The sequence below is a fragment of the Anabas testudineus genome, chromosome 3 (genome assembly GCF_900324465.2).
Source record: "Anabas testudineus chromosome 3, fAnaTes1.2, whole genome shotgun sequence".
NCBI classification, from domain to species: Eukaryota; Metazoa; Chordata; class Actinopteri; order Anabantiformes; family Anabantidae; genus Anabas; species Anabas testudineus.
In genome coordinates, this window is record NC_046612.1 from 22271753 (window position 1) to 22287267 (window position 15515).

A 15515-nucleotide genomic window follows, 5' to 3' on the forward strand; every position below is an offset into this window, starting at 1 on the left:
CCTTTACAAAGATACAGTAAATATGAAATATTATTTATAAAGGTAAAAATAACATTGTCTGATTGTAAAGAACAATAGAGAGAGAAAGTACACTTGACCCAGTTAGCCTCTCTTGGGTAAATGAAGCCCACAACAATTACAATCATATTAACCTCATAGTTTCCCCCAAACATTTGAGCAGAAAATAGAAACAGTTTTAAGGACACCACCTTCAGCTTTGCGTAACCAAACAAGGACGTTCTCTTCCGCTGATGACCAGATCTGACTTAGTGTCGGGCATGTCTGACACATATCAGCACACACACTTAGTCAGTCACATTCTGTTTTTCTGTACAAATGAAACAAACAGGATGTAACAGATTTATTATGGAGGTTTAGAAGTGCACCTCCACCTTCCTTCCTTTTTAGGAAAATCATGGCTAGCTATTTGCAGTAAGCTAACCTAAAAGTCTGCTGAAAGCACCCTCATATTCACCAAATGTAGGCAAAGGTCTCAAACCTCTCAACAAAAAATCAACTAATCATATTTCTCAAAATGTTAAACTAGCTGCAAAGAATGCAGAAACTACTTTTCCTGGGCCCTCTAAAGTCACAATTGTCCCATGAGGTCTATGTTATCATCACCACCATTTCTGAGATTTATGACCTGATAAGAGAGTGATCATGTTAGAAAGGAATTCTAGGCTAGGAGTGAAAAAACAAGACCCATAGGGAAAGGCGAAACAGTTTTTTCATTCCTCCATCCAGCAGTAATAAATATGGCCTGTGCACTCATTAGCACCAGGCTGCATACAGTTTTAAGGAGCTTGTGCTTGATAAATAATGCAGCAGAGGAGTGTCTGTTTGATCCTTGAAACAGCAGAAACCTTGGGACCATTTTGCTTCAAAGCAAAGAAGTGCAGGTAAGCAGAGGCTTCCTGGCACAAAACGCCCTAAGTCCTTAAAAGTGAGTTATTGTAACATTGTTGGAGTGTTTGCTAGCCATTATTCAAAAATGTAAATTCTGGTTTCCCTACCCAAATGCTAAAGGTAAGACTATAATAATGATTTGACATTATATGTATAGTATATTACATTATTCACCCAACGGGATGGGTGGGACACCAGTACACCACATAGTGGATCTTTTCTGCCAAAACATACAGATGTCATTTCTGCCTAAATATCCAATCTTGCACTAAAACATTCAGCTTTGTCACTACAGTGTTATAAAGTTATCTGGAAGTTGAATCATGACAGCTGGACCTTTTTCATGTTGGGCTGATGCTATCAACATAGGCCTAACAAGAAAGAAGTCCATTTGCCGTGGGTCAACTTCTAGATAACTTTAATAACACTGGTATTGCTGGATGACTGAGGATCATCACAGACAGAGTGTTATTAAAGGTTTTTATGGTTGGGTTCAGACACTCACAGCACTTGATTAAGGTGTGAGAAAGATTATGGACTGGAATCAGCAAAGAAAATATACTTCCCATAAACTGTATTTAAACTACAATCTATCTCCAACTTGAACCAAAAATACCTTTCCTGCCTAAACCCAATCTGACACAGGGTTCTGGACTTCTGATCCCAGGTTTGTCGTTTGTCCGTCATTTTATAGACCATTCACCCCACTAAAGATCTCATTGTGACGTGCTTTCTGTTAATAAAACAGATTGACAGTGTTTGCAGTTTAGCTACATAGAAAATCATTTTTTGCTGGACAGATTCTTTTTCTTGACACAGGTCTATTTTACATTCAGACAATATTCTCACTCATCACAACCTCATTGAAATGACAAATAATGCTGTGTTATTGCTGAATGAAAACACTAAGGATGTGAGGAAGCCTCTGGAGAAAAGCCTAAAGACATTTTATATTGTCTAGCAAAAAAGTAAAAACTGTAAGCCTCTAAATATTACCCTCTGGCAGAAACCTATATCTGTTTAGCAGTTTTGTTGCCAGTTTTCTCTTAGAGGAACCAATGTCCCATGACAGAGTACCTGCAGCATTCAGAAAACTGAAATGGAAACTCTTCCAGAACTTTTTTCCTGACACCAGAAAATAGGATTTTACACAAATTACTAAAATTCAATTAATTACTTGATTAAATAGCAGATCAAACATCTGACTCCCAATTCTACATAGCCAGTGAATAATGTACAAATGTAACACAGCTTGATAAAAAAAATGACAGAAGGAAATGAGCTGTCAAGGGCCATCAAATATACTGCATATCGCATATTGTAGTACCAACTTTGTCCTGTATTACACAGGACATGCAATACAAAGAAACCTGTCATTACACAGTGAAAAAATAATAATAGACCTACAACTAATAATGGTATTTGAGACCTACGCTTGGCAGAGCCCCTGCATGAGCTACTCCATATGTTCCTGAAACATTTGTAGTAAAAATACACTGAGTCAGTTTCCATTCTCCCATCTTTAATGCATACGTGCCTTTAGAGCATTCACAGTCATTTACACCAACCTAAACATGCATAATTCAGTGCTTCACTCTCTGAACTCAGGAAAACATTACCTGATATATTGTGAGGCAGTGGTATAAAACACCTACATAGCAGGCACCAGTGCTGCTGTGCAGGTTCTGCAGTTGTCTCTTTTGAAACAACACAAAAGCATATTCAGTACAGACGGAGCAGGAGGATGTCACAGATGGATGTGATTTAGGACAATAGTCATTTCTTTCTTGAAGTTGTTCCCTCCTGCTGCAAAGTGTCTTGGGAGTCAGTGAGGGCAACAATCATCAATACGACTAGTCAGCAATGGGATGGCTGTGTTTTTGGCTTCTATTTATACTCTCTCAACACAGGGAAAGTGTCCAATGCTGTTAGGAGCTCCTTATCTCTGGGCGCTATCAATATTCCTCTGTGTAGGCGGGCAGTGATGCTATCAAAATGCCCAAACAGCAGCTTAACAATAAAGCGGAACTCACACACATACACATACAACACAACACGTCAAATTCAAACTGACCATGGTCTCTTTACAAACAGTTTTTCTGCTTTCTGCCTAATCCATACATATTTGCAAGAACCTTTCTCTCTTTCTTACTACAGTGTGTGATTGTGTGTGTGTGCCTAATCAGTAAATTATTCAGCCATCTAGAAATCCTTCAATAAATTCAACACTGACTTTGATAGAAGAAACCAACATTTGGGTTAAACAGTTTCCTGAGATTGACATATAGCTGAGTTGAACACTACTGCTGCAAGTTATATTGAATATTTTCTCCCCATGTTTTTATTTAGATTTAATCACACACATTGTTTTTGGATGTTGAGAACATGACCACACATGAACACCTCATCTGTTAAGTAAATAAGCAATTTAAAGAGCTCTTTTGATTCTGAATTTTTCATTTCTAATTTGGACTGGCCATGTTGATATCTCATCGTGTGCCTTTTCACTGCTAACTCTTTTGCTAGCCTGGGCAGGTTGTAGCATCACATGGAGTCACCAGCTGCTTCTTTTCATCTGTCAGTGTGGAGCATAATGTGCTTGGAGGTTCACATTATCATCCCCAGGGCCACCCTCTTCACACAGGCACCATGAGCAACCAGTAGGATTCTCTGATATCTGATATAGTGTCAAGGACATGATCCCTCATCAGCTTCCCACTTCTGAATTTGGTCTGTGGGGGCAATTGAAGCTAGATCCCTGCAGAGGTAGGTTAATAATTTTACCCCATACCACCCTAAGGGCATAGACACACATAAGTACAATACAAAACCCATCTTAATCTGCACATATATGTTGTGTTAGGTGTTACTGTATATTAAACTATTAAACTAAAACTATTGCAGCTTCCCTCTCTCTGTCTGCCTTTTAACAGAACGGTTAACTCACAGGAGTTATATATATATAAGACCTATAATTGTTCAGACAAGAACAATCAGCTGAACCATTTAATCTTCCAGCTGAGCTGTATCTGCCTGCTAAATTAGCTGTGACTTAGCCTTCAGAGACAATTAGCTAAAACTGTTCTTTGGGCCAAAACAAGGAACAACACTGAGTTTATGCTTTATTTGTCCAGGGAGGCACACCTAAACTGCTCAGCACATCCACAATCATACTGGTTTTCATCAAATTAAAAAGTAACTTGCTTTTGTTATTAAATATTGTAGAAGCCGTACGATTTGGGTGAAATATTTTTAGAATTAGTATAACATTCTCCAAAATTTACAAAAATTAGACAAATCAAAATCCAGGGCTCGAAAGGCAGAGTGCAGACATTAAAGCACACACCTGTATCTGAATCTGTGTGAAGTGGCTTGGTAATACTGTACTGTATGTGTGCAGCTGTTATCTTTCTCCTCTTTTATTAATTTTCGTACGCAGTTTTTGGTATAAAATATTATGTATCATTATGTAATGGAAATCAGTGTAATCATTCATTCATGTATTTGTTCATTAGGGGTCTATTGATGGCTGCCTCTGGACAACGTGCAGGGAGACAAACATTAGAAAAATATTGTCTGCAAAGAAACAATTACTACTTCCCCTCTGCAAATGTCTGACACTGCTAAAACAACATAACTATGTTATTTACCTCGACACAAATGCTCAGTCAAGTCAATTTAGAAATTAAGACAAGAATCTACTATTCATAAGTAAAATTGGACCTGAAGCCAACTTACTGTTCGTATGAAATGTACTAATATTTATGTTGCTTTAAGTTGCGACTCTGCTGTGATCAGAGATCTTTAAACAGAATAATGCATGACTGCTTTTAATAGAGTCAAGTTACTGATTTACTGTTTCCTCTGAAACATCTCCACCTCACTGCCAAGCTGACATTTTTCCATCCACTGAGGGCCAAAACTGTAAGTTGGTTATATTAATATTCACTCAACCATATCACCAACCTGCACCAAGGAACACATAGCACTGGCAGATAATTTTTCTTTCACAAATGAAACAGAATATTCAGGTTTTAGTGATACATACACCACACAGATGGTGTGCACGGTGGAGTAATGTACCGAACTACACTACTACAAACATCTCGTTCAAACCTCCTTACAAATTATTTTATGTGTGCAGGGCTGCGCGCCCAGCAGGCAAGTACTTCATGACTGCTGGCGTTGCCCCTAGCAAAGTCTGAACTGGGCCAGCTGTCACGCTGGTGAAAATAGAATCAGGTGCACCTAAAGTCATTTCACAAGACCAAGCTGTTTAAACAAGCCACATTTGTAGCAGCTATCACCCCATAATATCCACTTATTTATTCAGCAAAACAATTCTTCAATCTTAAGCCCAACTGCTACCACCTGATTTGTGGTGTTCAGAGTTGCTAACTGTATTAAACAGAGAAGACATGCATCTGAAGCTACATAAACAAGTCTCTAAGCTTCAGACTGGAGCCTCATCTCCTGCCAAATTACTAAACCTCTCTATTCTCGTCTGAATAAATGAGGGGTGATGTGGGGAGCTGGGGTAGCACTGAGGAGGGAGAACTATAAAAAAATAGAGGAGAGAGCAGCTCCCCAAATTACCTTTAGGATTGTTTTGGACCCAATTACCAAGTAAAACACATGTACAACTAAAGTCTGCCTTTTGTGATGAGACATGGTCTTTCATGTCTGTTTCAGGCGGAATCACTAATACTAATACTTGTGCCTTGTGTTACAATATGTGGGAAGAAACAAAGTGATGAAAACCCAAGGACAGAAAACTTGACTGTATTTGTTATTGACAGTATGCAAGTTGATTGTAGAAGAATAATGTCCAGTGTGGCAGTTGTTGTACTGTCTACATTTTACTGCTTAGAAACACAAAAACGCAAATCATATTAATGGAAAATAAGAGTCCTGAAGTCTTACCCTGTAGTAGTCACTGCTGTAGATGTCTCTGGACATGCCGAAGTCTCCAATTTTAACCAGCAGGCCATTGCCCACCAGACAATTGCGGGTTGCCAGATCTCTGTGGACAAAGTGCTGAGAGGCTAGATAGACCATGCCTGAGGCAATCTGGGTGGCAATGTGCAGCATCTGGGAAAGGCCCAGCTCTCCGTTGGACTGCAGGGGCTGGCCGTCAACCAGGATCATGGCATCTGGGCCGTGGGCTCTGTGTTACAAAGAATAATACTGATTCATTTAATGAACTAAAATTAATAACTTCCCTCATGTTTATTTTCAAGTGAAAATGCATACTTTTCTCTGATTAATTACTGTGTCTAGAAGTGGTACTGATAGGAAAATCAAACGTTTAACTGTGACACAAGAGAGTGGAGACATTAGCCACAAATGATCACACCAGACATAGTAAGGCTGCAGCAGGAATAGCCTTTAGTGTATTGAATTAAACAAGTGTATTTTTACTGTTTCTTAACGAATGACAACCTTTCAAGAAGAAGAGGGTGTACGTTTTTCTTTAAATGTCTCTCTTTGTGAATTTAGGAACCTTTAATGTTTGTTCAGCAGCGAAGACTACAACCTCATTACCCTTTTAATAAGTAACCCAAAGCTCCTTATGGAACCAATAAACCCTTATCCTGGCAGTATTGATGCCATTTTTTATACCTATTGAGAATAACTAGAATAATAAAAATAGAGTGTTAAAAATATTAAATTAATTGTAACCTGCAACCACTCTGGCAGCATTAATTGCAATGATAAACTGTGAAATGTCTGGACTTCTCTTACAATTAATTCTACTAATGTTATGAGACTTGCTTTTAAAGCTGTGATTTTGAAACATCCATCCTGTCAGGAATTTTAACCAAGTTTCAGGTATTTCATCACAGTACAGTAAGTCAGAAATTTGCCAGAACAAGTGAGAGCTCTTTCCCTACTTAGCATTTCTGGGTGACGATGATGAACTCATTTCCTGTGTAATTCCTGCTGTTCTCATCACCTTCTCGTCAGTGTGATTACAGACCAGGCACCACGCAGGGAAGACTACTGCTCACTCTCTCTCAGGCTGTCTTTCGTTTTCCACTTCTCAATTTTAGTGCACTTCAATGTTCTCTGCTTCAACTGCGTATATATTAATTCAGCTCCACTCCATAAGTAGTACTTTTTCTTACTGCGTGTCTTTTAGTCTCTCTACCTTTATTTGAATTCACGTGCATCTAGTAGCGGCTGAATGAGTACATGTTGCCCTCCGTTTATCTGAGGGTTGAGCTGGACCCTCATATCAGATCCTCTATTCACTCCTATCGATTCCTTGCACATTTCATCTGTTAAATGTGACCAACAGGGCCAATAGACCAAAATCCGTCACATCTTGCACCTTGCATGAAAGAATTTCATCATTCGCGACGCTGCCTTTCATTTCAGGAATGATTTCCCAACAGAAAGTCTTCATGCACTCTTGAATCTACACACATATTCACATTCAATCGTAACATGTCATCTTTTCAACTATTGCTCAAACTTCAACAATGAGATAGACCACACACATACACACACAAGCACACGCACACACACACACACACACACACACACACACACACACACACACACACACACACACACACACACACACACACACACACCGAGCTGCTGTTGTCAACGCACTTGAAATAGCACACTTCTATCCCAAACTCCTCCTGTGCACACTGACATCAACTCCAGTGAAGCTTCCCATTACAAAAGCATTTGCTGTGTCGGCATAGTGTTGCTTTTTGTTCAGGCTTATCAGAGGTCACTTCCCTGGGTACAGTCTGACATTACTGAACAAAAGCACTAAAGCATTCATGTTTGCTAAACCAGAAAACTGTGAAGTTGCTTAGATATCGGATCGGTAGCAGGAAGTTGACAAAAGAAGTTTAGTTTTCTTGGACTATTACTGAAGTGTTATTTTTACAGTACATGTCATCAGCGAGTTGGTGAACACTTCCTCCTAACAAGTCCAACCACTACCCAGAGTGCAAATGCTCCTAATAGAGCTGGCACACATACATATTCACACTGCAATTAGGCTTTCACCCACTATAGTTTGCTCGTGTCTGTTGACATGATGAATCTCTAATTTGCTCAGCTAGCACAAGGCTGGTACAGTAAGGTTAAATTGAGTGGACCTTCAGCGAGAAACTGACCTGAGGAATTTGTTGAGGTCTCCATGCTTCATGTATTCAAACACCATGATGAGAGGGTCTCCGTCTACACACACACCATAGAATTTAACAATGTGGTCGTGCTGCAGGTTAGTCAGCAATTCTGCCTCCCTCTGGAAGTCCTTCCTTGCTGAGAGATTGGGATCCTTCAGTGTCTGAAAGGAGAAACAGTGTGTGAGATTTACATATTTAACTGAAAATGTAGAGTCCAACCAATGTATGCTTCGCAGCCCACTACACAGTACAGTATGCCAGTCATTTGCATGACAGTATGTTCTAGTGATTCTAAATGTCAGGCAACCCCATGGTTTGTTTTTGTTATCATTATAAACAAAATAATAATTATGAATGGAAATTAATTTATTAACTCCTACTTTTTTATTCATCACTCCCTCTAACCCTTATTATGCCATTAGTAATGCCATCCTTTGTCCTCTCTCTTGTTTTTCTTTATGATCTAGTATTTGTTTTTGGCTTGAAACACTAACAAAGTATGTTCATTAGGTCCTCCAAATTTTCTCTGTGGTAGCCAAATAGATAGTAGTAGGCAATCCTGGTTAGTCATTTGGTTAGTCCACTGCTTTGGCCTAGTAAGTAAGTAACTCCTGGATAGATTGCATTGAAATTTTGTACAGAAATGTACGACCCCCAGAGGGTGAATCACCTGCTTTTCCTCTAGTGGCACCATGACCTTAACTGGATGGATGGATGTATTACCATGAAAATTGTTACACTATATTATGGTGAAGAAAATAAATTCACTATTGCTAATGAACAAGTACTGGCAACCTAAAATGAAGAACAAGCTTAAAGCTAACAAAGGAAAATGCTGGTTATGTGAGTAATCAGAGATGAACAGCTGATGGCTTTTTATTGTCCTGGTTGTGGATGATCCAACCATTATTTTATGCTTGTTTTATAGACCCAAACTGTCCTTTTTAGTTACTGCCTCAGGCTGTTGAAATGGCTGTCTGCCCACCTCCACGCCCACCCTAACCCACCATCCCCAGCACATGACAGAGTCAACACAGGAATAAAAGAGCTAAATGGGCAGTTTCAATAGCAGTTTTGAATTTGTCTAGATTAAACAACCCTTTTTCTATTGTTTTTTTATTATATTATACAGTAGGTGGATATGCATTATATCCACCTCATAATCCTGTATAAAGGCTAGGCTAATCAGAACTCTCTGCTTGCTAGATCAACTGTACACAACAATTGATCAGATTGATAATAGGATAAGCAGTGAGTGGCTTGAACTCTTTTGAGGTAGAGCACTTGTGAAATATCAAATCTTGATGGGATATCAGTTAACGCTGCAGGTATTAGAGAAAAAAAACAATAGCAGCGAAATTGCGCCTTATTGCTGCCTCTACAGTAGCAGGGGGAAAAAAGGCTCTTGACATTTCATCAGCAACAGGAAAATACAACAAGTTGCTTCTCTTGATCTCCTTGGCCTTGGGTCCTGCTTTCCCAGCCTGCTGCTGATGTTATTACAGATGGAAAGACCTTGGGATGGAAATCCATTTACTCATATGTGCTCCACTTGCAGTGAAGTGCTGGCAGTGGTTGAGATGTACGGCAGAGTAGGTAAAATGACCATAAAATTCTATTACCAAATCAAACCGCATTCCTACAGAAATGTTTCTTGTCTGGGAATCCATCCAAAACAATACTTTTAATGCTGAACTACAATAAATTGAGGAAAAGCACTGCAATGAATTTTCCTTTCGTTGACCTTTAAGTGGATTCAGCCTCTTCCTCCTTTATCACAGACAGGAGCATGGTCAGCTGAGAATGCATATTATACTGTGTTTTGAAAAGAAAGAGGTCACTGTAGAGGAAGCTTATTCTAAAAAACGTTAAATCTTTTGTTATACTTGTAACACTAAAGGGAGTCGAGCACTCCAACAGCTCTTCCACTACTCCTGTTGTCAAAATCAGGCTGGTTTTCTGATTTGTTGACTCTGTAACTTAGTGTTCATAATCATACAGTTTTTCATACTCACACTGGAAGCTGCCAAGCAGCGAGAGCGGCCACACACTGGTGCAGTGGTCCTAATTTTTTTTATGTTTTAAAACAAAGCACTAAGCACACAGGAGCAGAATTTAATACTCATCACTTACGTCGTATGTTAGTTCTAGGTAGGTATAGCACAGAGAAAAGCAGGAGCACCCGGCCCCAGGTATTGTAATAGAGCTCTTACCCACCAAACACGACACCCTCACTCTGTCTCTGTTAACTACAGTAGCTTGCAGAAAGTGACGACCACATTTTTAGCTGAACTAGGCCTATATGAAACTGGAACCAACCAAGCAAGAAAGCAAAAAAGCTCAGTTCCCAAAATGCTGAATAATTCCCTTAATGCTATTTATAACACACATTTGTACATGTGCACACACAACCACACAGTAAAGATGCACCTTGACAGCCACCAGCATCTTGTCCTTGGTGGGACTCAGGTTGTAACACTCTGCCAGGAAGACTTTGCCGAAAGCGCCTTCACCCAACTCCCTCTTCAGAATGATGTCCCTGCGCTTTATATGCTGGACAACTAAAACACAGACAAAGAGAGAAAGCGGGTAAAAAGAGAAGCAGTGAGTCATTTTTAAACCATTTGTCAGACATTAAGCTGTAGTACATTTCATGAGATAAAAGAAATTGTCTCAGTGTATGTTTTCAGAAAACCTCCACCCCTAAATGACCATTTTGTTATCTCTTAAATGTAAAAAGCACAGAGGAAGGAGACACTGAAGTAGGGCAATACAGATACAAGCAAAGAGAAAGAGAGAAATACAATGTATCGCTGTTACATTGCTAATAAATACAGCAGTGTGTGCTGCGCAGCGGTTGCAGCCTCTTTGTAGTATTTTAAATTCCAGTCAATATACAGTACCAAACATGCCATGCTGAATTAGAAGGAAGTGTGTACAAAATGATGCAGACATCTTAAATTCTCTGTTTGATGTAATGGTGAATCCATAAGAAAGCAGCATGAATATTTGAATACTTCTCTCAATGTAAGTGTGATACAACTGCAGCGAAGTGCTGAAAAAAGCAGTTACAGAATATGCAGCGTTGTCAAACGGTGTAAAAAATGTTTTATCTGACTTTGAAGCTACTTAAGAGAGAATGTGGGGAACATTAGGGTTCAAATGGTTTCAAATCTCTGAAGTGCAAATAAACTGTGAGATGACACTGGACCTGCCGCGCTGCTTATCTGGATTCCTTGTTTTTACTGCTGGCATTGAAACAACACAGGAGGACGTTTTCTAATGAGAACAGAATTGTAAAATGTCTATTTCTGAAAATCTCTGCAAGGAAAATAAAACAACTAGCAGAGCCGGGTGAGAAAAATAGTCTCTCTGTCTATCTCTATACTTCTTATTCAATTTTATCCTAATAACTCTCTCTATTTAGATTTGCAAGGTAATAAAGTCTGACCATTTTAACTCTCTTGCCTGCAGTGTTTGTGATCACAGAGCTGAATTGTATTCTTCTATTGATAAGCCAAACTAAACTGGCCAATCTCGGACGTTGGCCACACTCTTAAGAGACAGAGAGATTAAAAAAAAAGAAATAAAAGTGAGAAAAACAGAGGTAGAGGGGAAAAGAAACAGTATGTAGCCTGGTAGATATCATGGGTAATCTTTTCCCCCTGATACCTGCCAGGCTTGGTATAAAACACCTGAGGAGGTATAGGAGTTGTTGGCTGTTGAACAAAACCGCTTTGAATAAATAATGACAGCTTATAGGTTTACCATGAAAAATGTACACACAAACACACAACTATGGTACACAATTTCCAGCATCACATTTAGATAAGACAGCCCATGAATGACATGACACTAGAGAACACGTAGGCGGGCATCATAGCTGGAGCTCTACTGTATCTCTTTTAAAAATATGAATGAACTATAGTGTGAGGCATGTCACATGCTCAGCAACAGGACGACGTTATTACGGGTTAAATTAAATTAAAAAATTGGAATTAGATTAAAGGTGGATGTTTAATCTAATTGTTGTCCAATTCACCAAGTTTAATGTGTCCTTGGTAGACAAGTATGCTTTCTTTATCCAATCTCCATCTGTGCATTCTTTGTCTTTTTTTTTTAAAATCTCATTGCTGGTTGTATAAGTATCATAAATATGTCTCTGGGGACTCAAGGGCAAACAACACTATAGGCTATACTGTACACTGAAAACACTGATGTGTCTGCAGCTAGTGCTCAATGCTCACAGCTGCTGTCAATTCAAGCTCATCAGCAAACACAACTAGGTGGCAGCCTGAAGCTCACAGGCAGGTCACGGCTTCTTCAGTTTCTCCCAAAGGTTGATGCTGTTTAAACTCTTTCTGAAACTACTGTCTTACTATTTCCAAGTGACTAGTAACACCATGAGGAAGGTAAAGCTCATTATTAGGCAAGCTTTCCTCTGAATAAATGTGTTAGACTTTTCTATTGTTTTTGATAATTTAAGGAAGGCACCGACTAAACTCCTTACACACTTAATGGAGGATCACTCTTACTAAACCTTCATGCACACTGCTTCAATATGTGGGTAAATACAGAGCTTGACATGTCCGGTTTTGGTTGTTAAGCTGAGATCAGACAATTTCTGTTCAGTGGAGGGTTTTCCCAACAGTAAATTTAATTGATGTGCTATATCCAAGGTGTGATTGGTTGGTAATTTTCCTCTCCCTCCAGGTCACAGTTCATGCCTCTCTGCAGTCCCTCTCTCACTTTAATGCAACATGAACATTTGTTTGTTTATTTCTCCATGTTCACAAGGCCATCAACATGTTGAGAAGGTGATTCATTAAAAATGCCACCTGCTCCACTGGTGTTTCTGTCAGATAGTAACATAACCACTGTCTCTGAAAAGAGTGTTAAATTTGAAGAAATGTTCCAGTTTTAAAGTAGATCAGAAGTGTCTGCTGAAACCGGCAGCCAGTTTGCTGCTTGAGAGCCCCACCAGGGACATTAACACATCACAGCTGTCAACGCTTCATCCTCTAAAAATCCCCTTTCCAAGACTTAAGAAAAAAACATATTTAAGTTGATATACATACATTTTAATTCAAAATGTCTTCTGACTGAATTCCGTAGGCCAAATGTCTGTGACACTTTCTCAGTTGATAAAGAAAGTGATTTTTTTTCCCCCCTTGGGTCTGAAGAGTTTCCAGACTTACCTAACATCTATTCCCAGCTGAACCCTACTTCTCTACTATTGTTCTTTCTTAAAGAAATAAGAATAATCTTTAATTCTTTTCTATGCACTCCATCTGTCATGATCATCCAAGAATCAGTGTTGGACCTACTGTCGGTTACCTGTCATGCTGTTGATCCAGCTATTGAAGCTTATTCTACTGCTGCATCCGTCATTAAGTTTCTCTGGATGAGGTAGTTGGTGAAATGCTGAAGATTTTAAAATGTGAAGGTTGTCATCAATCAGATAAAGGCTCAGGAACAGTTTTAACCACATAATGCCAGAAAAGTAAAATATTTATTTTCACACTTTTTCCCAGAAGTTAGAATTTGATTCTTGGTAATATGTGATATTTCATAGGCAGATTTTGGAAATTGGAAAATGGCATCTGTTTTAATCCTATTTATCAGTTTTATCAGAATACCTTCACTATTTTATCTATTCATGTTTTCCTACTTCATGTTGTACTGATCACATACTATATAATGCAGGTATTGCGAACTGCTTGTAAAATCTCTTTAAAAGGTGTCAGTAGTTGAACACTATCTGGTATATTGCATGATACGTTACTGTCAGAAAGCTTTCAACATGTGCCTTAATTAAAGATGTCAAAATGTATCAAGAATAAAATAATAATTAAATGTAACTGAGTAGAATAATTGATGAACCAGACTAAACTACCTCATGCTCAACAATCTATGGACTCATCAGGCAGCAGAACTCTAGTGACATATTTGCATAAAGATGAACATTGCTGCCAACTTAGCAACTTTCACTAGATTTGGCAACTTTTCAAATTCATTTAGGATCCTTGTTTTAAAATGTGGCTATAGCATTAACAGACTGATACACTGGACCACACTGACAGACAGTACATCAACTTATTATGGTATAAGACTGCACAGGGATGTATTTTATATTGTCAGAGCAAGACCAACGCCAATATAAAACAGATCTATCCATCATTACATTGTGACTACACCTAGATGTTTACTTAGAAATAGATGTAAGTTGAGGGCTGAAGCAGACAACCGTTATTGCAGTGGAGAATCACTTTGAAACCTGCAGCAATAGAATTAAAGAAAATACTTCCTGTAAGTTCCTGTAAACTTAGTTGCACTAACATAATGCTATTAAAATAACATTTATAACAACATTGATCTACTGTTCTACGTCTCTTCCTGGGCAAAATTCATATTTAAAATATGTCATGTGTTTCAGATGTTAAAAAGTGAAGTACTGAATTTAAATTCATAATAATGCTATGTGACTGCGAAAGTGTGAGCCTTACTGCCATGATTAACAAAACAATTCTGCTTATCTCTTCAATTCTAAATTACCACAGAGCCGGCAGAGTCATCTACTGATCTCAGTATTTACATTGTATTTGACTAAGAAAAAGTGTAAAAATAAATTTAAGATGAATCATCCTGGAGAACTAAATCTATTTAATTTTACTGTATTTTACTGTCCCACATGACACTGACATTGACTGAATCACTTGAGATGCATTTCTCAGATTTCACACAGGCACAAATGGCTTAATACAACCTCTTTACATACTGTATGCAACAATACTCCCCAAGACCTGTAATGAGATTTTGATGTGTATAATTAATGAAAACATTAATGGAAGATTAAAATGTTCTTTTATGCCTGTCATTATGTTTTTCATACTCTCTTGCAGCTGATATAAACCTGTTTAACTTACTGTAGTGTGTCTATAATGAAAAAGGAAAAAGGTATTTGCAGCAAGTCAATGAAAGAAAATGGGGAGCTCTCCAGAGGATACCACTAAATCCACTACTGACGTTTCAACACTGAAAACCTGTTTACGTTTACATTTATACCAGTTTGCCTCTTCTTCCTTATTTTCTGGATGTAAATATTTTATCTGAGTGCACTTCATTCAGCTGCTAAATAACTTCTGACCACCTAATTCTCCCCACTGATGGGAATGAAGCAGCTATTATGGAGCGAGCCAATCAACACTGGTGTGGACAAGTTACTTTAACCTTCAGTTTCCTCTGCAGGCAGACTCAGGCTGCATCTTGCAGCCTATTTTCTCAGAGTGGCACACTGAAAAGCCCTGAGATTAAATCTCTATCCCGCAGCTCAGCATCATTCATTTGTCCTGACTCACCTGAGGCCTCGATGCCAGCAAACATTCTCCCTGGAGACACAGAGACAACACAACACCAAGATTTACTCAGCTAGTCTGGTCAGGCTGCTGGGGA

General features: G+C 38.7%; 1 protein-coding gene across 2 annotated transcripts in view; it reads right to left on the reverse strand.

The window, feature by feature from the left end:
- The window catches only part of ntrk3b (neurotrophic tyrosine kinase, receptor, type 3b), a 153169-nt gene that overhangs the window by 11525 nt on the left and 126129 nt on the right, over positions 1-15515 (reverse strand). For both annotated transcript variants that reach the window (XM_026377628.1, XM_026377627.1), the window contains 3 exons: positions 10494-10624; positions 8052-8224; positions 5833-6076 (listed from right to left, as the gene is read on the reverse strand). In XM_026377628.1, coding sequence (XP_026233413.1) covers positions 5833-6076; positions 8052-8224; positions 10494-10624 — 548 coding nt within the window. The remainder of the gene's footprint in view (positions 1-5832; positions 6077-8051; positions 8225-10493; positions 10625-15515) is intronic.